The sequence below is a fragment of the Semicossyphus pulcher genome, unplaced genomic scaffold, assembly GCF_022749685.1.
Source record: "Semicossyphus pulcher isolate SPU_LCO1_2020_fin unplaced genomic scaffold, fSemPul1.0.p SCAF_17, whole genome shotgun sequence".
Classification (NCBI taxonomy): domain Eukaryota; kingdom Metazoa; phylum Chordata; class Actinopteri; order Labriformes; family Labridae; genus Semicossyphus; species Semicossyphus pulcher.
Window position 1 is genome coordinate 8,854,472 of NW_027211681.1, and position 24,372 is coordinate 8,878,843.

Below are 24,372 nucleotides of genomic sequence, written 5' to 3' on the forward strand. Positions count from 1 at the left end.
TTGGAGGCTTATGAGGGAGTAAAGGAGAGGTTTTTAAAACTTGAGGGTCTGACAGTGGTTCCTAAATGCATCATCCGTTTAGATTGTAGCTCAAGGATAGACAAAACGCCTTAACAGGCCAGAGGAAGACACGTGTGGTTAGTTTAGGGTGCTTTGAGCTCATTAAGTGCTATGTTAGTGAGGTAGCCATTGTTAGTGAGGCGGACCATCCTAAGACAGGCAGGGGGGGTTTGTTTTGGAACATACCATCTTCCTCGGTGCGGATAAGGAGCTGTAAACTTTCCGGTCCGTCCCCAGCTTCCGTCTGCGCGCGTACCGTTATGCCATACTCAGTCCATTTCTCTAGGTTTTCCAGGAGGTACGGAGAACTTTCCGGAGAAATTCCATCAATTCTTTTAGACATCTTGTTGCCCTCGGTGTTGGAGTACTGGATGGTGTATCCTGTAATGACGCCGTTCTGAAACTCCAGAGGAGGTGGAGCCCAACTTACCAGGATGCTGGTAGAACTGGGACTGGTGCATGTGATGTCCTGGGGAGGTGCTGAAGGAACTGATTTTGGCCGGTTTTGAGGAGGCACAGCAGGGGGTTGTTTGGGTAAATGTTATTTGGTCGTGTGTGCATGTTGTTATTGGTGGGTGGAGAGGTGAGGGAGTGAGGTTTTGCCGTGAAGGAATGGGGATGAAATTGAGTAGACGAGAGACAGAGAACAAAAGACAAAGAAACATAAAATGAAAACAAAACACTGGAGAACAGAAGCTCTTACGAAAAAATGAACCTGTGACTAGAAAGCAAGATGGCTGAACAAAGATACTGAGTGATGGGTGTCAACTTCTGTTTGGTCGAAATGTTTGGTCAATGAAAACGGGTGAATGACTCAAAAGAGATGCAACACAAAAACACTGACTAGAGCTTTAACACACCAACATACCTGCCCATAACTTACTTGTCCTTACAGCCTACCCAAGCCTCAGTGATCCATGATGGAGCTCTCATCTCTATCTACAAACCTCTGGCGTCTTACCGTCTTTCACTCATTCTCTCACTGACCTCAGATTGGTATCCAACACATCAAGTATTATCTATTATCTGTCAAATTGTGCATTTTGTGGAGTTAAGTTTTGGTAATTTGTTGTTGTTGAACCATCAAACCTGAGGTCAGTTAACGTCTGGATTCAAACGGCCTCTTTGTGACAATGCAAAAATACTAGGTCCAAATGCCTTCTCCAAACACACTTCATAACATACACATTATTCTGGTTGTATTTGGCTTTTCATGTGTTTTTGGTTCATCTTTATTTTTGCATTGTTAAAATTGAAACCTTTCTCTCTCGCTCTCGTAAACAAACACACTCACAAACGCTCACACACAGCACTGTTTGTGGTTGGACCTACGCGTCTGCGGCGTGTCGATGGACACTTCATTTGTATACGCCCCGATTCCATGCTTGCTCTTTGCAGCCAGCTGGAAGGTGTAGGTGGAGAACGGCTTCAGGTTCTTCAACAGGTAGGAGGAGGTTGGCTCAAAGCTCACTTTCTTCTGAAAGGACATGCAGACAATATCAGCTTATCTTTCCCTCAAGCATCCATTGGTCCTTTAATCTGACATCATCCAATCATGTCTCTTGTCCTACCTCCTCTGTGTCGTCAGCTCGTCGGTAGACCAGTTCATACCCTGTTATCTGGTTATCTGGACCGCCCTGAGGTGGGGCCACCCAGGACAGCAGGATACTGGTCTCAGATTTGGCCTCACCCTTAAACTCTGAAGGTTGGGATGGAACTACAGAGTTGAAGAGGACAACATGTAAATGGTAAGTGGACTGCACTTAAAAAGTGCTTTCATAGTTTACCTCAGGACACTCAAAGTGCTTTTTACACTACATGTCACATGTCATTCATACACTGATGGCAGAAGCTGCTAGGGTCTAACCATTCATGTACAGGCAGACATGCCATGTGCCTTCAGGAGCAATTTGGGGTTCAGAGACACTTTGACACGTAGACTGTAGCAGCAGAGGATTGAACCCTCAACCTCATGACTGAAAGACAACCGACTCTACCGATGAGCCACAGCCGCGGTAAAATATCAGTAAAACCAAGTTAAGACATTTTCCTTTATAAATATTGCTGATGATATGTGCACACATCGTAAGAATCCCTCTCTCACCTCCAGTCTTGGCTATAATCTGCAGGTCCTGGGACAGTGGCCCGTCTCCCACAGAAGTGAAGGCCAGCACTCGGATGTAATAAGTCTTGTTAGGAGTCAAACTCTGGATGGTGATGAAGTTGGCGCTGCGCACCATCTGCTTCTCCCACTGCACAACACGACGCATGAATTAAAGCAGGCACACAGATGTACACTTGTTTATCAGACACATGCAGACAACACAAGTCATCAGTCGTCTGTGATTAGAGAAAGTAACAACTGAATTAAATGTAAGCAAACACATGCAGTGCTCACACCTGGTTGACTGGCAGCATGTTGTCTGAGGTGTAGTAGACCCTGTAGCCCACCACCTGTCCGTTTGGTTCCTCCGGTTCGTCCCAGTGGATGATTGCTGTTGTGGTGCTCAGCATACGACCTCTGACCTGCAGGGCGACAGGAAGCTCTTTAGCAAAACAGCGCTGGGTACTGTTCTTTCAATGGAGCCAGTTTTGTTAGAGAAAGTTGGATTGTTGGACTGAAGAGTTTTAATCTTGCAAAACTGAAGCTATCCAAAGACAACATTAATAATTGAAATAACAGCTTATCACCTAAGACAGCAAGAGTCACATTATTTGCGATAATTCCCTTAACATTTTATTAATTCACTTTGTCCAAACCCTGACCTGTCGAGGAGGTGAGGAGGGGGCCTGCTCAGCTGTGCGAGCCTCCACCACATCACTGGAGGGGCCCTGGCCGATGGTGTTAACGGCAGCCACCCTAAAGTCGTAGTGGGAGTACGGGCTGAGGCCGCCCACGCTGTAGCGAGTTGTGGCGATGCCATCGATCTCTTTGTAGGGGTCCTCGGACCCTTTGGCACGGTGCTGGAGGAAGCAAGAGAGGAAGAATATACTTATCATATATTATTATATACTGCACACGTAATGCGCTTAATACCCAACCAAACTTCTTGCCTATCTAAATGTCAAGTGTAAGTGTCCTGCTTTTTGTGAATGGCATACTTTTAATTCATTACCACCCCTGGGAAGTAGTTACTCAAAAGAACCACATTTTATCACAGTCGTTTGGCAGTGTTATTGCTATCAGGAGAGACAAGGAACTCTGTTCTTCTGCAGCCCTTCTTTTGACCTTAAGCTGCTAATAACAGTTTGCGTCCATAAAAAAAGTACTGCAGCGTTATCCATCTTAAGCCTTGTATCTCAAGAACCATCGTGTGTGTGCAGTAGAGCTTCTGTGTCTGTTACACACCTGTATGATGTAGTAGGAGACAGGCTCGGGGTTGCCAGAATCCCAGGTGAGTGTTATGCTTGTTGCAGTTCTCTCCGTCACCACAGGGCTACCAGGGGCCTTCGGCAGAGCTGAGAGAGAAGGGAGAGAGAGGGAGGAAGATGATACATATCTCCATACCTTTATATAGTTTAATAATTTCATAAATATATATTCAATGAGTTGTCAGAATAGGATTCAAATCCCAAATATTCATGTATGTCAAATATTCATGTTTTTTAATTGTGGCTACATTAACAGAGAGGATTTAACAGAACTGAATCAGACACCAAATGAATAATTTATGGTTGAAATCGCCGTGGCCCCATAAGAAATGTAATTAAATGATTAAAACTTCCATTTAGTCGATGTCCCCGCAGTGTTTATGACAGGGGAGAATACTGTTTACTGTTGTTCGATTTTTAATTTGTTTTCCAGTCGAGAAAAACTTGGTTGCTCTAAATATATTCTTGAGGAATCAGCTTTCCTTTGGACGCCCTTAAGTCTACTCAGTGGACTGACTGAAGATGTTAAAAGTGGGATTTGTCGGTCCATATGTCTGATAGTCAGTGAACCAGTTGTAATACAAAAACCTTCTGCTACTAATTTGCTTAAAGCTCCAGTAGGCAACATTACTTCATAAGAAACTGGTTAAAATTACACATTTTGATCGCTGCATTTCCCTAACAATATCAAGTGAAATGATTGCTGATCTGTGACAGTGAGCGCCCGCCCCCTTTCTACTTGTCCTGTCTGAATCAAACAACCAATTAGAATTAGCTTTCCATGAAACTAGCCAATCACAATGACTCTGTACAAACTAGCGTCATCCGGCCTCCAAGTGACTTGTGTCAACAGTGTGCACACAGAGGTCGTGTCAGTCCAAAACTATAGCAACGGTAAATTTCCTGTACCTCCTTTGCCGACAGCGACATATACTGCTAAAGAAGCAGAAAGAAGGAAGACCTGGGAGGATAAAAAAAGCTACAACGAGAGCCCTGAATAAAAAGAGGGATCAGATGAGTGGGAGTGTGAGGGGCTGAAGAGCGATGCAGAGGTTGCCCTGTTCCTTCTTGACAGGTGACGGTAGCTCTTACGGTTACAGCTAATGGTCACACTAAGCTAGAGGTGAAAAGGTGGTGCACACCAAGAATCATAACTTTATTTGAACATTTTGCCGGCAATAAAGTGTACTTTTCTCTCCTTGCCTCAGTGCTGCAGGAATGTTCATGTTGCTTACTGCCACTTTAAGAAACCTCATCATCTTGTTACAGGCAGTTTGCTCTCGACACTGAGACAGAAATCTTTTTAAACCAGGCTTCCAACTTCTACTAATGACTAGTGTTATCTTATATTCTTATTAACTTGAATTTCTTTAAACATGCGTGGTGATTTCTGAAACTGTTGTCTTACTGTTGTTCTGAGATATCTTTCATTTGTTAGTTTGTTGAACCATTGTGCTGCATTTGTTTGACATGTAAAAAACTTTTTCTTGCAAACCTTTTAAATAAAATAATGTTTGTGTAAATGGGACTCTCTACAACCTCAAAGCTTGAAAGACCATTTATAAATATGGGGTTTTCCTCTCAGCCATCTGACCGTACTGGATTGAGCTTTTGAGGCAGCAAACTTTTGAACAGTAGTTTATATATTCATATATTTATTCACCAAAAATTCTAATATTAAGAGCACAAAGGGAGTTAACTTGAAGTGTAACTTTCTATTTCTTTTATGATGTAAATTTCCTTTTTGGTTCACTCCACAACAAGCGCTTATTCCCAGAGAGAAGGAGGCCACACTGCGGGTTCGTCCTCTTAAAAATTTTCTTTTTATTCAAGTGAAAACCAAGGTCTCACTGGAGGCAAGGTCAAAACATCACTTCCTCTCTCGTTCAAATGCTCTCTTCTCCTGCCGCAGCCTCCTCATGTACATACTGACACACCCACCTTTCACAATAATCTGTGCCACCGCCTCGATCACTCCCAGCGTCGACATGGCCACACATGTGTAATTGTTGGACTGGCGCACGTCGGTCAGTTCCAGGACGTTGCGGCCGATGGGCATGTCGTCCTCGGGCGTCAGGTCTTCTGCTCCCAGCATCCACTTGACGTAGGGCATGGGGGAGCCGACTGCCACACAGGTGATGTTGACGTTCCCCCCTGGCATGATCTCGCTGTCCGCCGGGGGGATGGAGAAGCGAGGGGGGACACGACGCACTGGACCAGACAGGACAGGCAGGAGGAGAGAGCTGGTTAGAAATTCATGACTGTGTTGTTAAGTGAAGTTGAAAACAGGGGAGAACAATCAGGGAATTTATACTTTAAATGACTTTTGTTAGCTCTTTGTGCTCTAAGAGGAAGTTTTACGGCATTCAAAGGGGACTGCAAGCATTCACACAGTCTGCTACATCACCACCAGGGCGCATGTGATATCTACATGTTTTATTCATGATGTTTTTAGGTGTGCTCCATTAAATATTTCATGAACTGAAACACAAAAGATACTCACAATAATAAAAACAACTCAAAGCACACACACATGCACTCGCAGGGAAAAGGGAAAGAAAAGGAATGCAGGGAACAGTATATCTCAAAGGAGTAAACTGTAAAGGTATGTTTAAACCTTCAGTACTGCTCATAAAACAACCCAGACACACAAACACAAATGGCAGTTTAATGGAAGAAAAGAAAATACTCGGGCGAGACTCAAAAGAGCCACACAGTCGTTACTGTACCAACCTTCTCGCAGCTCTGCAGAGGGAGGGAGGACAGAGCACGGCGGGAGGAGGAGGAGGAGGAGGAGAGAAAAGAGAAGGAAACGGAAAATACCAGAGAAGAGAGAGGAGACACGGAGAGAAAACAAGTTAGACAAAAGAGCATGGCAAGGTGGCAACAGACTGAGAGGGAATCCAAAGAGAGAAAAGGAAGAAAGAGAGGAACGAGAAGAAAACAGAGGCAATAGATGGGCAGTGTGATGCTGAAAGCCTTCCTGTTTTAGGCAGCCTCCTCTGATGGCTGTCTCCACAGACCTCCCGTCAAACACTCACTGAGCAGCTCTGCAATATTTTACTGGCCCTGCAAGCACTGTTAGACGCACATCACTGACTCGCCGCCGTTTGTGCGTCTCCATTGGCGTCCGCATGTGTGAGTTTAAATAGCGTAGGACATAGATGTGTATTTTTGAGCGTGTGTTTGTTTTGAATCCCTCGGAGCGATGTCGGACTCAGAAAAAGCATGCTTCGCTGTTTAAAGCCTTAATTTATTTATTTATCTTTGGCACGGGCAGACAACGGAGCAAAAGGCCACGGGAATGAAAATGTCTCGGAGATTCAAACGTTTGGTGGGTTATGTGTTTTTGTATGTGTGTTGAAGGAGATGCAGCCCCGAGGAAGTGAGATGCCTGTCAGATTTTGTGCAGAAAACAAGTCTTAACCAGACAATGATTTGGTTTTTCTCGGAGGTCTAAAGGCTAAGAGGGGAGGGCAGAGAGATTAACAGCCTGAGTGAAACATTCAGCCCGGCCTTTTCTGACGCTCTCATTTTAAAAACCCTCCCGTTTTATGGCTCTGCAGCGAAGAATTATAAAACACAGTCGGTTTAATAGCATCATATCACTTTAGTACGATAAATGTCTGTGTAAAATAAAATATCTTCTAGGAATGGAAGATCCCTTATCATTGTCATCTTTAACTCTCTAACGAGCTCTAATTAGACGTGTTTTCATCCCCCTCTTACCTCGGACGTAGAGGTTCGCTGGGGTGGAATAGCGTGTCCCATCGCTGTTGGTGGCAACACACTCATACTTCCCCTGGTCTGACTCCTCACTCATCTCTATCTGGAGGGCACCTGGATGGATGGAGGGAAGGAGAGAGAGAGTAGAAGATAGAGAGAGAGAGAGAGAGAGAGAAGGGAGTCACACAGAAAGACAGTGAGGAAGAAAGAGCAAATTACACCAAAGTAGAAGACGTGGAATAATTGGGTTCAGTCTATAAATACAGAAAGTAAACACAACATAGAAAAATGGGAAGAGCTGCATAAAGGGTAAATGAATCTGAGTTTTCAGCCACAACAAGCTGATTTCTGTATGTGGAACACGAGGCTAAAAGGGCGCCAAATCTATTGGGATATATTAACAAGTTTCTACCACTGTCAGCAGGAATCTGCCCAAAAGCAGGGTCAGCTTCCTGATTTAGAAATGAGAGGAAAACAAACCAAAAAAAAGCACTGATACAAAGCCTCCAAAAACGGAGAGTGTAGTCTTCATGCAAGGCAGAGACAAAGAAACCAAGCAACTAAAAACGTGGAGAAATCCAGTCACAAATAGCATTTAGAAAAGTCTTTGCTGAAAATTAAGAGGCTGTTATATTAGGGAGCAAATCATGTTTTAGTGTTCAAGGATAAAATGTCACAAAGATATTGCCATGGCAATAAAATATCCCCCAACCCATTCGGATCCACCAGTGGGATCAGGAGTGTGATGTCATTTTTAAAACACACCCAGTAAGGAGGTACAGACATCAGCTGACCTCCGTCAGGGTCAACAGTTTAAAAAAAAAAGGAACGACATACGCAAAGCCTTGGGAAGGGACCGACGCTTTCTCGCTCCCTGAAAACAGAAAAACGGTCAAAAAAGTCAACCAGAGGTTTTTTTTAAAGATGGGGTGGTAAGGCAAAAAAGCGCCCATAAAAACTTTATCAAAAAAGTGGTTGTTTGGGGCTTTTTATCGGTAATGAGAGAGAAAAGAGAAAGTAATGGTAAAAAACCATGAGGAAATGTGTGTGTGTGTGTGTGTGTGTGTGTGCACTAATGTTTGCAAGTGTGTCTGAGTCTTTGCCATCTGGACTTTCAGGCTGAGCGAATAACAGCTGGGAGGGAAAGCAAAACTGGGACGTTTGATTGGGCAAATATAGACAAGATAGAAGGAGAGGCTAGGTCAGGCATAGGTGAAGACCCCCCTTATAAAAAAATAAAGAAAAACAAAAGAAAATCCGCTCAAAAATAAAAAAGGTAAGAATGAAAGTATGCTCTGTCGCCTCAAACTAAGCAAGGTATCACTAAATACAGGTTTTAACACGTCATGCTTTAGACTGAGGTTAAAGTCGATGTTAAAAGCTTCATGATGTTAAACTGATGGGTACAGAAGAGAGATCACAAGATGGCGAGGGAGGAAGCGATGGATTTCTGTGTTATAGAGTGAACGAAGATGGACAAATGAGAGGATGAGAGACGAGAAGAGGGGAGGTGATTAAAAGTCATAGGATAATGAATTTGCTCGATTCCAATTCCCTCCTCTTGCACCTACTGCAGATCTGAAACAGCTGGATGTGTAATACCAATATGGCAGAGTCCGGAGTCTTTTGGACTAAACCCACATTGATTAATCCACCCAGAGCTTCTTTTTTTTCAGATCTGTGAGACAAGTAGGAACCAGGGGTCGAAAAGGAATCAGGCCACTGTGTCATGTTGGTCCTCCCAGCGGTCTTACCTCGTATGGGCGTGCCACCTGAGTGGGCAATGAATGCACGAGATTAGAGAAGGAGAAGAAGAAGAAATTGTTAGTACCACAGGAGGAGAAGGGGATAAGGGAGGGAGGGAGGGAGGGGGGAGGGGGGTATCTTGGAGGAGGAGAAGAATCAAATTAGAGAGAAAAAGACTCAAATATAGATCCTTAGAGAGAGAGAGAGTGAGAGAAAGGAAGAGAGAAGACAGAATAAATAAAGACAGAATAAGCCTGAGAAGAGAAAGGCAGACACTGGATAGACAGAGAGACAGACAGTGACAGAGCTTTAAGGAGAGGGGTTATTGATTGGACTTCATTGACTTGCAGCAGGGGCAGATGTGGCTGTAGGAGTAGGATAGTGTCTGCACTCCACTTATCTGGCTCTCTAAGAGCTGGACTGGGACTCTAAGTAGACTTAAACTGGACTCAATCTAAACCTGCTCTCAAAATCAGGTGTAATCCTACAACAAATATGTTTTGTAGAGATATTTTCTAAGAAAGAAAAATCCACCCTTCAATTCTTAAACACTGACAAACAACTGGCGCCGTTCCGAAATCCTACTTGTATTGATTTCTGCGGCTGTATTTTCTATATAAATCTCTTAGATAAGTGGCAAAGCGGACATCAAGTCAACATCCTTCCAGCGCGGCTGCAAGCGAGTCCGACAGCGGGGATATTCTGGGCAATCTAAAAACATCAGCAGTAGATGTCAAGTCGGTGTCTCAGCCCCTCAGACTCACAGAGCAGGGGTGTGTTTGTAGACTTAGTATCATCAGCTGACCATCAACAGACATGCTGTGAGTAGTCCAGTGTTAAACGAGGCCGCACTGGCCTTGACAGAGCAGAACGCAGCCCCGAGAAATACTGTGATTACTGTAGCACAGTGTAGGGGCTGCAGCTTACAAGTGTTTTCCTTACTGATTGATCTGCAATATATCTGCAGGAGTTATTTCTTGGAAGTTAATTTGTCATTTATTTTTTATTCTTTTTGTCTTTTTATATTTTATCTTCTGTTTTAGCTGTTTAAATTGTATCTTCAGTTTTGCTTTTTAATGTCTTTGTGTCTTGTTTGTTGTCTTGTGTTAAGAAGAATTGTCTTGCTGCGAAGAAAAGCAGAAAATCCTTCACAATTCACAAATTCATCATCATGTTATTTGACAAATAACGTACTTATCAGTTAACCTGTAAAGAGGGGTGAATCTTGCTTTGTCCTACTATTCTCTACTACTTATATTTGTTGCTCACTGTACATCTCGCTGCCTGTCTGTCTCTTTCTCTATTTCGAGCCATTTTGACATTGTGGTTCTGCCACAGCACCGTATTGAAGCTCAGCTGTTATGCCGCTTTTGCCATTTTACATCGCATCAAGTACGGCTGACGTAAAGCCGCCCCAGTGTGAAGCAAAACGTGCGCGAGGTGTGTGTTTTACATAGAAGGCAGGGCACAGTGGAGGCGTGATAAACCCAGCTGTTTGCAGCAGACGGCTGTTCGATGAGTCCGGTTCTGCTCGAGGTTTCTGCCTGTAAAAGGAGAGTACCTGCCCTTTATGCAAGAATTTTTTATGGGATAACTTTTATTGTTATTAGGAAGCTTGATTGATGTGCCTGTTATCAGACACACCTGACACTTAACATATTGAGACTAAAGTGGATGTAAGAAAAGTATTTACAAACCAGTTGAAAAGTATTGACGGGTGGGTTTTTCTTTAGCCGCTTAACTTGCCTGACGCGACTGCAACAACAATAACTGCTTGTAATCATTGTTTCCTTCTTTAACCGGCTAAATATGTTCGGACTACACTGTACAGTCAGCTTCTCTCAGTCTGAAACCTGGTCGCCCATTGATCTCCTCCCAGTGGCTCCACCAGAGGCCTACCTAGCAGTCATCTGGAGCTGATGGCTTATTGACTGGTAACTGTATACAGCCGAGTGAGGAGAGTAAGTGGGTGAGTGAATGACAGATTGGGTGAGTGAGTGAGGGGAAGAATAAGTGAATAAGTGAAGGAGTGGAAAAGTAAATAGGTGAGTGTGAGGAGAGAGTTATTGTAGCTCTTTTGGGTGTGGAGAGGCTGCAGGTGCACAGGTGAGGGTGAGGCCAGCTACCTCTAGGGTGACAGATATGTGTGTGAGTGTGTGTACATGTGTGTGTGTGTTTAGCCTCCATTATATGCGTCTTTAACCAAAAATGATTGATCTGTAAAGTGTGTATTTCTGTGTGTCTCATTTAATCTTTGTGTGTCTGTTAGTAAAATGCATGCCATGCATTTTAATAACACCTCATCATTGTAAAGGTGAGCAGCAGCAGCAGCAACAGTAGCAACATTAGTGAACAGTATATGTAGAGAAGTGGACAGTGAGGGTGTGGGCCTCGGAACAGAAGCACTTACCAAAGGACTCTGTGGTTAAAAAGATACAAAGAGAAAGAAACAGCATAGACATGGCATTACAATCAGACAACTGGATACACACACGAGTTGACTTAGTAGAAACACGTTGAAAAAGCACTGGAACTCCAAAGAGAAGTCATGAACATCTACAGAGCTTTGAGCTTAAAAGATTTGTATGACTAATCATATATAATAAGCAAGGCTAGAATAGCAGATATTTGATATTTTAAGTTGTAACAATTTTGTTATTTTTTAAAGGTTTTCTGTAAATTACAGGTCAAAAAAGGGGAAATCCGAGCAGGGTTTTGAGGGTGGAGCCAGATAATTAAAAAAACAGGGATTGAAGCAAAGAGGTCGTTATTAATACAGAAGCAAGAAAGTTGGGTGTCAAATCACAAGAAAGGGGACTTTGGGTCCAAAGAGGGTCCCTGAAGGCAGAGGGAGGACTGAGGACACTACTGTGGCTATTTACAGTCTGATTGAGATTAAATTTAGCAGCTATACAGAAAACTAAGTGCTTTTTTCTAAGTCTGTTTTTACATAACAAATTCTGTGAATGTATTTTCTCAAATAACATGGATACAATGTCTGTGAGTCGATTTCCCGCCCACGCAAGACACACTCTCCATGACATGAGGAAAAACAAAAAGGTTATTTGGTTGTTTAGTCACAGCAGTGAGCCATCTTAGAGAGGCCATTCCCTCACAGTGCACGCCACCATCACCTTGGTTTACCTTGAAAAGTCCGTCAGCGGACAAATTTGCCGAGAGACGAGCAGAGGCATGTCGCGCACTGATGCGTGTAGTTGCAAATATTTCATGACGTCTTTACTTAGTAAAATCTTAAACCGTTCGGGATGGTGATTTGCACGGGAAGACCTCAGAGAGTTTGGAGAGTAAAGCGGAGAAAAGTTGGGAGTTCGCTGTTTAAGGCCTTGAAGAGTTTAGAAAAGTTGGCAACCACACACAGTAAACTTATACCACAGCAGAGGCAGCAGCAGAGAGAGGGGCAGCAGAGAAACACAGCCAAAAACCACGGCAGGAGGAGTGCGGTATTGCAATAAGGAAAGGGGTGAACGAGGGCAAGATTAACAGAACTTTGAAGGAACAGGAAACTAAATTAGGTTGGGGGAGAGAGAGCGGAGGGAGAGGGAAGGGGTGGGTGTTGAAAGAGGAATAAAAGCAAAGTTGGAGGGAGAAAAACGTAAAGGTAGAAATAAAAGCTGGGGTTAAAGGGGAGGGAAAAAGTGGAGGGATAAAAGCAACAGTTACCTGAGCGGAGCTGCTTGATGCGTCCGTTGTTATTGGACGTGTTGACGGGCAGGAAATCCTTGAACCAGGTAATTTCTGGGTCAGGGTTACCGCTAGCAGCACAAAGCATGGTGGCGGTCCGAGAACGCTCCACCACCTTCAGCTGGGGACCCATGTCTATGGTGGGGAACCCCGAGGGCAGCTGGTCCTCTGGAAAGATCAAACACACGAGTCAGAGAGAGAAGGACATTAAACACATCTTCAGCTTGATGTTTCACAACCTTTAATGTGTAACCGTCTGCTGTCGGATGAGCTCAAACACACTTTCATCTACATCTCCCATCGTGTCTCAAATGTGTTAACTACGGGGGATTTTCAGCAGTATATAAAAGCAGATATTGGATCCTTTTTTTCCAGTTGGTTTGGTCACATTTCCATTCGTACAACTACCTCTACTTTAGAGCAGACGCTTGGCATTTACACCACTTATCAAGCATATTCCATTTTGACTTCTCAGCACATTTCTCTTCTCAGTTTTTTCAATCGGAGCACGTGGACACAGGTTAGGACACCTGAATACCCTGAACATGGTTATTCTTAGTAATACAAATCAACAGAAAAGCACTAAATCGGTTTGTTATCCTATTTGTGTATGTGATTTCTGTGTAAGACAAAGATTAATTCAGTTGCAGGAACCCCGAGCTTAAACTAATGTAGACCTCCAATGATACGTCCATGGCACTTATAATATATATGTTTGTATATGCACGTTGGAGAAATAACGGAATACAAGTGACGGTGCTACGTAATCAGGATAGAAAAAATGCAACTGTATTCCGTTAGTTACAGAAAAAACAGGTAATTACATTACAGATACATTTATTAAAAATGAGGATTACTAGCAGGATTACAATTTTAAAATACATTTTTAAATGAAAACGATATAATACAAAAGATGCTTTATAACATCTGGTGCCTCATTTCTAAACCGTCTGTCTGACCAATCTCTGATAATACCACGCACCTGCGCGCACACGTTACCACACTTCACGACACACAAGTCTCACAACACCGCTCCTCAAAGATGCCACGACCTGTGGTGAAAAAATTGCTTTCACTGGGTGGAAATTTCTCCGTCATTTTGTCTTCAAAGGAGAGAACGGGAGCGACATCGCAGTACAGTGTTCTGCCTCCCAGCTGTGTAAATGCTGTCATTATCCATCATCTAATCCAAAGAAAACGTTTAGAAGTAAGACCGACCGCTAACCTTAGCTGCACAGAATGCCAGTTAAAAACGTTAGCTAACCTGTCGTCTTCTTCTACTACTGAAAAATAGTTTGTGATGGCCTTGGTCGGGATAGTGGGTAAAAACACAAGCCCCAGACTGGAACAAGTTTATGGCAGTTTACTCGAAGTTTGAGTGTGAAGAAGTGTGAATAGCAGACTTAACAAAGTACATTTAAATACGCATAATTACTGCTATTAATTTAAACGGCCGTTCACGCATTGCAGAGGTATTGAAATTTATTTTCTCTTGTCCTTATTTGCAGAATTAGTGTTGAAGTAATCCAAAAGTAACTGAAAGTAATCAGTTACATTACTTTAAAATTGTGATACTTGCATTAGGTTATTGATTACAATTTTAACAGGTATCAGACTATATTTTTAAACGTGCATATGTATATAACACAACAGGAACACAAACTACAGTTCCCAAAATGACAGAAAAAAATCTACCTTTACTCTAAAACAGTTTCAACCTAAAGAAAGATAGTAACCATTGATTGCAGGGTTGTTGCCGTAGACTGCATTAGTTGTAGTTAAGTGTAACAATAAACTGGAAGGTCAGTGTATTAAATTGCAGATCTAAAAGTGCAGGAAGCACAGGTTGGGAGTCACTGGTGTAGTCTCATAGTCATTTCTGTGTTAACCCACATGAACGAGGATTAGTAGGAGTTGCCTCCCAAAGGCTAAAGTAGGACAGGATCTTGATGGAAGCATGACAATATTCCGGCTTATCCTTGGGGGAGTTTCGCACAAAGCTTCCCTCATAGAAACGTCACATCACCTTTACCTGGAATGGCCTAAACCGGTTCTTAAAATGACACACCATACTCTCCACTGTTTCTCAGTTTTCCAGACAGCCAGTCTTCATCCCATTAGTTTGTCTTCTCTTTATTCGATTGGTTTTGGGTTGCTTGAATAATTTGTGCTGTTTTTTGGGCAGTTTTCCCCAGTGAAAAGTTAAGCTATATTCCCAGCGACCGGTGCCTCCTCTTTTGCGATTAGTAAAACCCTATCTTTGAGATTGACGGGGCAGTGAGTTCAACAGGCTCAACCCGCAGTGACTGAAACAGCCAGAACCAAATGGTATTTAGGTCAATAACGACTAGGCTGGAACTTTTTTTTTCCAAATTAATATTCAGTGGGTTTTGGTGATACAAGCCTTGTAAAAGCTTCTATGCATATAAGTGAATAATGCTTTCGTTGAATGTAAGATTATGTCATTTCCACTTAGGCAAGAAAGCACATGAATGTACTTCGCAAAATGTCAAACTATTCCTTGTATTCATTCTGTCATTCCCAGAGACAGGTTGTTTTTTAAAGAGAAGAAAAAAATGCCTTTAACTTGAAGTGACACAGCTTAAGCTCTGAACTGACTGCGACAGGGTTGAGTCACGCGTCTGGTGAAGAAGGTTCTTAAAGGAGCAGTTTGCCCATGAAAAACGCCACTGTCAGTCAAAGCTTGTGTTATCTGTAATCGATAGAAGCAATGATATATTAAATGGCGCCATAGCTTTTGTACAAACGGCTCATTCTACATTCCTACAACACCCAGGGTGCATTGCGCCCCTGCCTCTGAAAGGAACGGCCAAGCGAGAGACGCTGGAGTGAAATACTACAGTTTTCACTGCAGGCAACGGCTCAGAGCGGTACAGAATCCGAAATATGATGACAATATACCGGTGGATCGTCTAAAAAACTACATTTTAAACCTGACATCAGAGGTGGGCGTCCTAGATCGAGGAAGTGTAGTTTAGCGAGCTCCCTGGCCTTCGCCTGACGTTTTTCTTCGTCTGGCGGAGGTTCTCCAGGGTCCATTGTAGAAGCGGATAGCGTCCTCCAAAGGCACAGAGTGATTTTTTTTTTTTCCTACCATAATGGCATTAGCTCCCCATGATAGCATGATAGGACTGAGGTTGAAGTTCGGCGAACTTAAGGAATCTGGATGGTCAAATGCAAAAGTCAAATTTAGAAACAATTTAGAGTCAAATGAGTTTCACATCAGACCTGAGCCTGGAGGCAAGACTTTTGAAGAATCCAATAGTGAGGTCAAGCAGAATAAGTAACATTTTATTCCACCTGACAAACTGTCTCACGGCTGCTCTTTGAATAAGAATCAATTGGAAATCAAATAGCCTCTTTTCCTCTGCGAATCAGCAGAAGGTGGGCTACACTTCCTGTCCAGCTCAGTCTATTGAACGCAACTCTCAGGAAGCTTAAAAAGGTGAGTCCAATGAATACACATGCATTGAGTCACAGCCTTTTGGGATGGTAAATTGAATGTGAATTTAAAGACATCTAAGAGAGTCTTTTCAGTGTGAGAAATCAACTTCATTCAGCTGCAACGGGAGCTTTAAGGACGACGAGGGGACAAAGCTTTGAGGAGGTGTGGGATCAAAGACTGTCTACTTAGTCTCATTAAGTAGATACTGTATGCAGCCTTGAAATCAAATATGTTCAGAGCAAGTTTTCAAAACAAATTCCGAACTTTGTTCATGGTCGCACTTTGAATCTGCGAGGTAAAATGTCAGATTCATGAGTCATCCATAATAAAGCATATAAAGATAGACACGGTGAAAAAGAGTTGGATGAGAAAGAAGCGCGTGTTCCTGCGTTTGCTCCTGCGTTTGCTCCTGCATGTGTTCGGGCTGTATTTGATCTAGAAGGCAGTCTACTTACATTTTTTTTTACCCAGAATCCCTTGTGACTTTATCCCTCTCAACCACACAGAGCCTCATTAACGGGAAATCCTAGCGCTGAACCTCGCCAAGGAGATGCTAATTCTGGTACTAGTCCATCGAACCATAGCCGTCGGGTCGTGAGACACTAGCTCTGCGAGTCCGTGTGTGGCCTTTTAACAGCTCCGGTTTCAATCAATCACAACGCCCGACAAATGGAAACATGGATATAATAAACCAAGAGAACAAGATGAGAAGGTGTTTGTGTGTACGAAGTGTGTCTGCGTGTGCGGGTTGGCGGAAAGGGGCAAAAGTGCAACGATAAAAAACTAAGAAAGGAAGAGTAAGGTTGCACGGAGTGAGACGAAGAAGGAGTGACATAAAGGAAAACAGAGAGGGAAAAGGGGGAGCGCAAAAGAAAAACAGACTGAAAGGGAATGAGAGCACAAGGGACCCATACAGCATAACAATCCAGATTCTCTCTGCTTTCATTATGCAAACGCTTACTTCAAAGCCAGCCCCTTGTAGGCAGGAATAATGCATTCTATTTCATCTACCTGGGGTGGGACACTGCACTGAACAGCGAGGACGCACGGTTAGAGAGATACTCCCCGAGACCAGGCGTCTCTCTACCTCTCTGCCCCTCATGAGTGCACCAAAAACAAAGATGTGTGTGGATAGAGGGGTGTGCAAGCACCTGCAAACCACAAGCACAAGAATGCAACGGGAAAAGTTTTTTAATGAAAACCTGACGGGGTGTGAAGTAGGCGTGTTTAAGGCCTGATTGAATGGGCTGATGCACACACACACACTTTTACACATGCATATATCCAGCTTTCCGCCATCCATCACAGGGACAGGTGTAAGCAACACCAAAGTGTTGCGACAAAGCTGCTCGAGTGTGTGTGTGTGTGTGTGTGTGGGTGCTGCTGAACAGTTAAGTAGCCCCTGAGGTCAGAGCAGATGCGTAACCCTACACTCCCCATGTTGACGGAGCCTTCCACACATCCCACGGTTTCATTTGGATGTGCTCCCACTTCAGCCGTGTTTCCACTGTGCGAGATCCAGATAATTTCACAGCTCATAGAAAAGCCCCGCTCTCACAATCATGGGAACGGCTGTGCGAACACTGTCCTCTTTATATAAGACCCACAATGAAATACACACACACACACACACACACACACACACACACACACACACACACACATCGCTCGCCGAGTTTGTCATCTGTAAATCTGGGAGAGTGAAAATCAAGTCTGGTGTTACAATCAAGGGGAACTAAAGCATGACGCTGGCTGCTGAATCAGAAGCCCAAGTGTAATGTCTGCATGAACCTGTTTATGTCATTCACATCTGCCTCGGGGGATAAACAGTAGAAGTCATGGATGCAATAAAATTAACACCTATAAATCCATGAGGCCCGTGCTCCTGCAACGCTTTATGGCTCTTACATGCTATGTTCTGTTGTCTGACATGTGTTGATTTGACTCTGAGGCAATAGATGGTTTTGTTTCTGCTTCAAGTTATGCAGGTGGGAATATACGGTATGTTATACCCCTTTCCCACCTAAATTTAGCTTGTTGACGCGGGTGTTTCAGACTCAGGAAGACCTGCTTATAGATGCCGGTTGTCTCTTTTCCCATTGCCAGTGAAGTATACTCCTTTCTGTCTCTTTTCTGCTGCTCACGGTCTGATGTCACAAACGCGCCGGAGACGGGGTCAGTAAACAGTGAAGATGTTACGGTGGTTAGGTCTTTATTGTATCTATTACTCATTCAGTCTTTATCTAACTTGGCGCCGAGCGCTGCTTGAACGAAGACGGGCCGAATTTGTAGCTGAGATGACAAGGAGTCGTAGAAGTCACCTATGAAGCATAGCATCACGCTGGAGAGAGGGTAGACATTAACGCGTTGACATGCGTTGTGTGTTCCCATCACTGCTGATCGGAGCCGAGGCGATAATTACCCGGGTCTACCGCAGACTACTGAATACCGATTGTAGCTTTTCCCATTAAGCAAAAAAGCCGAGTGTTAGCGAGTTTTGGAAAGTAGCTTTAGTTAAAACTTTACAACTTCATCTTTCCAATTCAAAATGTCAATTTTTGGAACTTTGAGACTCATTTAGAATAAACCAAAGACACAAACACTTTTACTGAAGCATGAATTATATAGTATCAGTCTGACTGAACACCGGATCCTAAAGCAGATAATCGCACTCCAGTTCATTATTATTTCAGCCATTGCCAATCACAGCCATTTACTGGAATCCAAGATTTCAATTAGCCTGGTCCTAATCCGCAGTAATTAAGCCGGCTGACCTTAACACCGGATCCCTCCTGTCAGACAGACAGTCAGTCAGTCAGTCACTGGAGCTGTGTCTCTACAGAGCCAGGGGAGACACATGACTGACAGGCATGTGTGTGTGTGTGTGTGTGTGCGTACACGTGTGTGCTGGTGCGTGCATTTTCTAACTGACATTTGGACTGTCAGTCTATCAGGGGCTATTAGCTGCTCCCAGGTGGCCTTTAATTCATCCACAGCACAATGACTCCTCAGAGGAGTAGAAAGAGGCTAATCACTACATAAAGACTGACTGTCTTAGATTGAGGACACGTTTGTGTGTCTGTCTGTGTGTGTGTTTGACTGTGTTTGCGTGCATGAGTGGCTATGTTCTCGATAAAGATAAAAGATTAGACACGAGCAGATAGCTTCCATCAAGGGAGGCCTGAAAAATCAAAAATAGATGCAGAGGCTCATAAGCAAGAGCGCATACAGATGTCCACGCGCAACTGAGCATCCGTGCACGCACACACACACAGATTCACGAACAAAGACGACCATGTGAGACAGGGAAAATTCTGGATGGATGGAGCGGAACAGCGCAGAAGATGCAAAGAGTGGTCTGATGTGAATAATTTAGAGGTTGCTGTGTAGTGGACCTAAGAGCATATGGAGCGAGAGAAAGAGGGGAGAGAAAAGTGGAGAAAAAGGGGGAGTGAGAAAGAAAGAAAGTACGAAGAAATGAACTTGGGGAGACAAAAACACACTGACGGAAGCAGACAGAAAAAGATGAGAGATGACGAGAAAGTGGAACTGTAAACTATGTTATTACCTCAGAGAGACAGAGAGGTAAAGAGAGAGAGATGGTAGAACAATCGGCAGCTCGTCCTTTCCCCACGAGCATGTAAAGGCAGACGATGTGATTATCCACGCTCGAGCAGTTTCACTCACTAAGACACTCTTGTGCTTCAAACTACCGGTACATAATGTTCCTCCTAATGGACTCCACTAACACTAACATCACTATCTGCATTAATGGACTCCTGCTAACACTAACAAAACCATCCACAGCAGTGGAGCCACGCTTATACTTGCATAAACGAATATCTACGTCTAAAGTCTGCGTGAAAAGTTTTTAATTTACAAGAACATCGTCAGGAAAATACTTCATTTGACATATGACGATATCTTAAAGTACCCCAGTAAAGATAAGAGGAGATTTATGAGGGGCAAAATGTCGTTAAATCACTCTTGTTATACATGCATATACAATATTTCTTCTGCCTGCAAGCATATAATTAGTGTGTCTGCTATGTGGCTATGACTTATGTCCTGCTATTATGATTCGTAATTTTCTTCACAGCAATTAAAAAATGACTTTTGACAGCTAAATGGAAACACAGACTGCATGTGGGCTCAACACTGACCTCGTAGCACACTTAGTCTGGTGGAGGCGGTGATCTCTCCCGCAGAGTTGGAGGCGTGACATTCGTAAATAGCCTCGTCTCTGGGGGTCCTCAGAGGCTGGATCCTCAGGACCGAGCCGGACCCGTCGTCAAACTCTATTACCTGTAAGAGGAAAACAAATACATTAAAGAAACTTTAATACATATAATGTGTTTATAATAGATCAAAAAGAGTGAAGTGAAAGTCACTTGTAGTGAGGAAACTATAGAGAATTACCACCCTGGTCTGCAGTCCACCCTTAGCTTGACAGATATTTATAGCGTCTTTAAGCTAATTGTTTTGGTTTTATGGCCTGCATTTTCACCTTTTTTGGTTCACTCGCATTGCTCTCATCAGTATTGTTTTTGACCACAAAAACTACCTCCTTAGCAAACAACAGACAACGTTAGTGACGGGTGATTACAAGATTACCATAACGAATTAGCGGAGAACAAAACTAGATCGAAAAAAACGGTGAAATTTGAGCTTCCATTCATCAGGAGGGCTAATGCAACATTTCAAAAGAATGATAATGTTGCTCCGCTGGATATTGACATCGATACCTGGAGGGTAAACACCACCTACTGACCAATCAGGTCTCTTGATTCAGGAGCTCTGTGAGCAGATTGTGAGAGGGAGGAGAGAGAGAGGGCGGTAAAACAATTCTGCTTTACCTTCTGACTTTATGAAATATATTAATGAAAGATTTCAGTGAAAGCTTTACTGATATACATCTACAACAGAGACTGATCACAGCACTGAAGCCTGAAGAACGTTTGTACTTATAAGATATGATAGTAAGCATTGTACTGCTTTAAATTATGCTTTTAAATGATTTTTTATTTGCTCCATAGTTTGAAGTCTAAATCTGTCATTTACGCAACAAAAATACATCTGTGCAACGTATTAATCTAATGTAACACACAAGTGTTATAATAAATATATGGTGCTCTAATGATGGAGCAGAGATATTATCATATTTGCGGATTTACACTGCGCCGTAGCAAATCTCCATCCTCATGGCACCTTTGTCATTCTACGTTGGACCATGCAATGCCAGCATAAAGCCATCCCAGTACGTGTTTTTAAATAACGCTCTGGCGTTGCGGAAGCAGAACCTGCGCGTGCTTCAAATACACACACAAGGCGCTGTTTCCGCCCTGCTGGCTCTGCAGTTTACGCAGACGCTGTTTCGCCTCTATTACCTCCGATGTCGGCTCAGAGGCGGAACAACTGCGCCCCACCATTCTGCCTCTGTGCGACTGACGGAGGCATAATAATCCCGCCTTGAACTGGCAATGTAAAAAGCCCTAGTCTGCGTTTTTTTTGCTATTTGTCCTTCCTGCATTCAGCAGCTGTAGTTGAGTGGATTTTAGTCTGGATTATGTGTCATTTCTTCATATCTTTCTGAAATCATAGTTTGCTCTGAGTTTGTAAAATATGCCGATCAGCTGACGGCAGACTTGCCCGTGTTTAGATTGGTCATTTGCTCCAAACCTTTCATGTGAACGTGCTCATAGAAACCCCGGGTTGACTTATCGAGGTGATAACCAGCGTCGTGTGACAGCATGATTGTCAGGCGACAAGTGACAAGTGAAGCCAGATCAGGAAAAGACACTCGTATGTATGTTGAACTCGTTTTGTAGAATAGGCCCCTGTTTAAAGCTGATAATAAGTTGTGTTTACAGCCTGTTTCTTTCGCCCACACACGTCAAACAAAGTTTAAGAAACATCTTCTGAATTTATCAAGCCTTTCAATATTGCAGTGAGCTACGGATACGGTTGTGGGCATTGTTTACAGACCAATTTTAAATAACAAGGACACAAAAAACAAGGCCAAAACTAAGTTTTTAAAGCCTGTTACTAGTAATAAACATGCTGAGGGACGCTGAGGGGACAGAGCCAGTGAGGGATGAGAGTCACGTTTAATCCTTAGCCACAAGGCATGCCTGGATCCACAGTGTGGGATCAATCACTGCACACATTAAAAATTGATTTCAGGTAGCAACAGACAAGCAGTTCATTGTAACTTTGGACTGAATTAAAAGATACGGAGAAGAGGGATTGTATAAATACAGCAGTTCTTGATTATCTCTCAGGTTTCCTCACATAAAGGATATCCCACAGAGAGATTGTTCAGAAGTACTGGACTGTACATTGTAAATGCTCCGCCATAAGTTTAATACAAGAAGGGAAAAGATCTGGGTTGTGAATTCTGAGAAACTTTCCGCTGACTGAAATCCAATAAAAAGAAATCCCACAACAACTCCCGAATGTCTGAGCTTATATAGGGTGGATTAAAAATAAAATATCTCCTCAAGTGATTTAATCACAAACACGAGACAGCAAGATGAACTTAAACCTGGGAGGAAACTCGACTTATTAAAGTGGAAAAGCACCCACAGCTCAAGGTGACACTGACTGGAGAGGAGAGAGGCGGGTTCAACATCTCCATCGAGGAGTGAGTGGTGAGGTGAGGAAATAAATCAAAGGTTAGAGCCTACAGGAAACTAATAAGGATGATCATATGAGAATCTCATATACTGTAGCCCGAGGCATCATCTTGACATATGAAAGAGTTGGAGCACTCACACAGTTGTGTAATATTTGGAGTACAAATGAAGAAAAGCAGGTAAACTGATCAAATCTATTTGCTAACTGGTAATTGATGCTTTTAGGGTGTTGGCTATGATATGAATACGGGAAAATAAAACGCAACGCTCATTATTGACTTAAATGTCAACCTTCATTGTGATGATAATAGGGCAACAGGACACCTTTCTCACAGGTGGCACCCTGGTTTGTAATTAATGAGAAAGCACAGGTGTAACAAATCATGTTAATGAAGGAGTGAGTCAGAATGCAGCGTACTGTGCCAGAGCTCTGAAAGTGCCTCACTTAAATGTAAGACAGTCATTTAAAGCCTCAACTATTATTATCATTATTTATTAATGTATTGGTTATTTTCTACATTTTTCATCAATAAAATGTCAGAAAATAGAAAAAACTTAGCTAGAGCCCAAGGCAAAGTCCGAAACTATGTTGTCCAAAACCAGTTTTTTTCAGTTTACGATCACAAAACGTCACAATTTTATGCTAGGACTTAATAAACATTTTGGGAAACAGTCTTGTTGTTGTTCATGTAGAAGTTAGTTGAGAAAATTGTGAGCATTCTTTTATCCGTCTGTTAAATACAAAGCTAAAGTTACAGCCAGGAGATGCTAGCTTGACAAGCCTAGCATAAACAGCTAGCTCAGCTCTGTTCAAAGAAAAACACATAAAAAAGACTATCCGCATTTCTTCTGCTCAACACATAGCTAATAATTAAGTGTAAAAAAAAAAAAAAGACATGTTGTGGTTTTACTAGTGGCTATGTGCTGGACAGCTGTTTTACCCCTTTATGCTAGGCTAAGCTAACCAACTCTTGGCTGCACCTTTATTTAAGAGAGCGGTATCAACCTCCTCATCTAGCAAAAACACACGTTGCTAACTAAATCTCTATGCATGTGCTAACCTTATTTCAGCTCGAGAGATATTTTTATCATATGACTTGTGTTGAGAGGTTCAAAAGTGTCTCAGAAGGGTACATAAAGAAAAGAAATATAACAGGAAAACAACAAATGACAAAAGTCTTCCCGGCTTTTACAGACACAACTGTTTTACACAGCGCACACAGTGAACTTCTGTTGTGTCTCTGCGGGATGCTAACTCGATGCTAACCCCTTTCATTTTACTGCAGAAGCAGTCAGCACTTTCAAACAAAAAAAAAGAGATACACCTCCATCAGTAGTATCTCAGTGACATACCTCAAATCTCTGGTTGCTGACTTTTTTGCCTTTCTTGTTCCACACAATCTTGGGCTGTGGGTCTCCTGCGGCCTGGCACACAAAGGAGGCCACTCCCCCCTGCACTCCTGTTTGGTCTTCAGGGGTTCGTGTAAACCTGGGGGGTGCTGTAAGGAAAGATGTGCACAACAGTTAAGTCGAGCTCAAAGTCATAAAGTAGCTGTGCGTGCGTGCGTGTGTGTGTGTGTGTGTGTGTGTGCATATGTGAAAAAGTAAAGGAACAGGAGATGACTGGATTGACAGGTGAACAATACTTTTAATATGGCACCCATT

At 42.9% G+C, this 24,372-nt stretch overlaps 1 protein-coding gene across 1 annotated transcript in view; it reads right to left on the reverse strand.

Annotated features, from left to right (window-relative positions):
• ptprdb (protein tyrosine phosphatase receptor type Db) overlaps window positions 1–24,372 on the reverse strand; it is a 162,521-nt gene that overhangs the window by 35,779 nt on the left and 102,370 nt on the right. The window contains exons 7-19 of the mRNA XM_069665336.1: window positions 24,061–24,206; window positions 20,236–20,377; window positions 12,586–12,774; window positions 8,913–8,930; window positions 7,162–7,272; window positions 5,374–5,643; window positions 3,410–3,519; window positions 2,827–3,024; window positions 2,461–2,586; window positions 2,165–2,312; window positions 1,632–1,777; window positions 1,393–1,537; window positions 247–549 (exon numbers count right to left, since the gene is read on the reverse strand). Of these exons, the coding sequence (XP_069521437.1) occupies window positions 247–549; window positions 1,393–1,537; window positions 1,632–1,777; window positions 2,165–2,312; window positions 2,461–2,586; window positions 2,827–3,024; window positions 3,410–3,519; window positions 5,374–5,643; window positions 7,162–7,272; window positions 8,913–8,930; window positions 12,586–12,774; window positions 20,236–20,377; window positions 24,061–24,206 (2,052 nt within the window). The remainder of the gene's footprint in view (window positions 1–246; window positions 550–1,392; window positions 1,538–1,631; window positions 1,778–2,164; window positions 2,313–2,460; window positions 2,587–2,826; window positions 3,025–3,409; window positions 3,520–5,373; window positions 5,644–7,161; window positions 7,273–8,912; window positions 8,931–12,585; window positions 12,775–20,235; window positions 20,378–24,060; window positions 24,207–24,372) is intronic.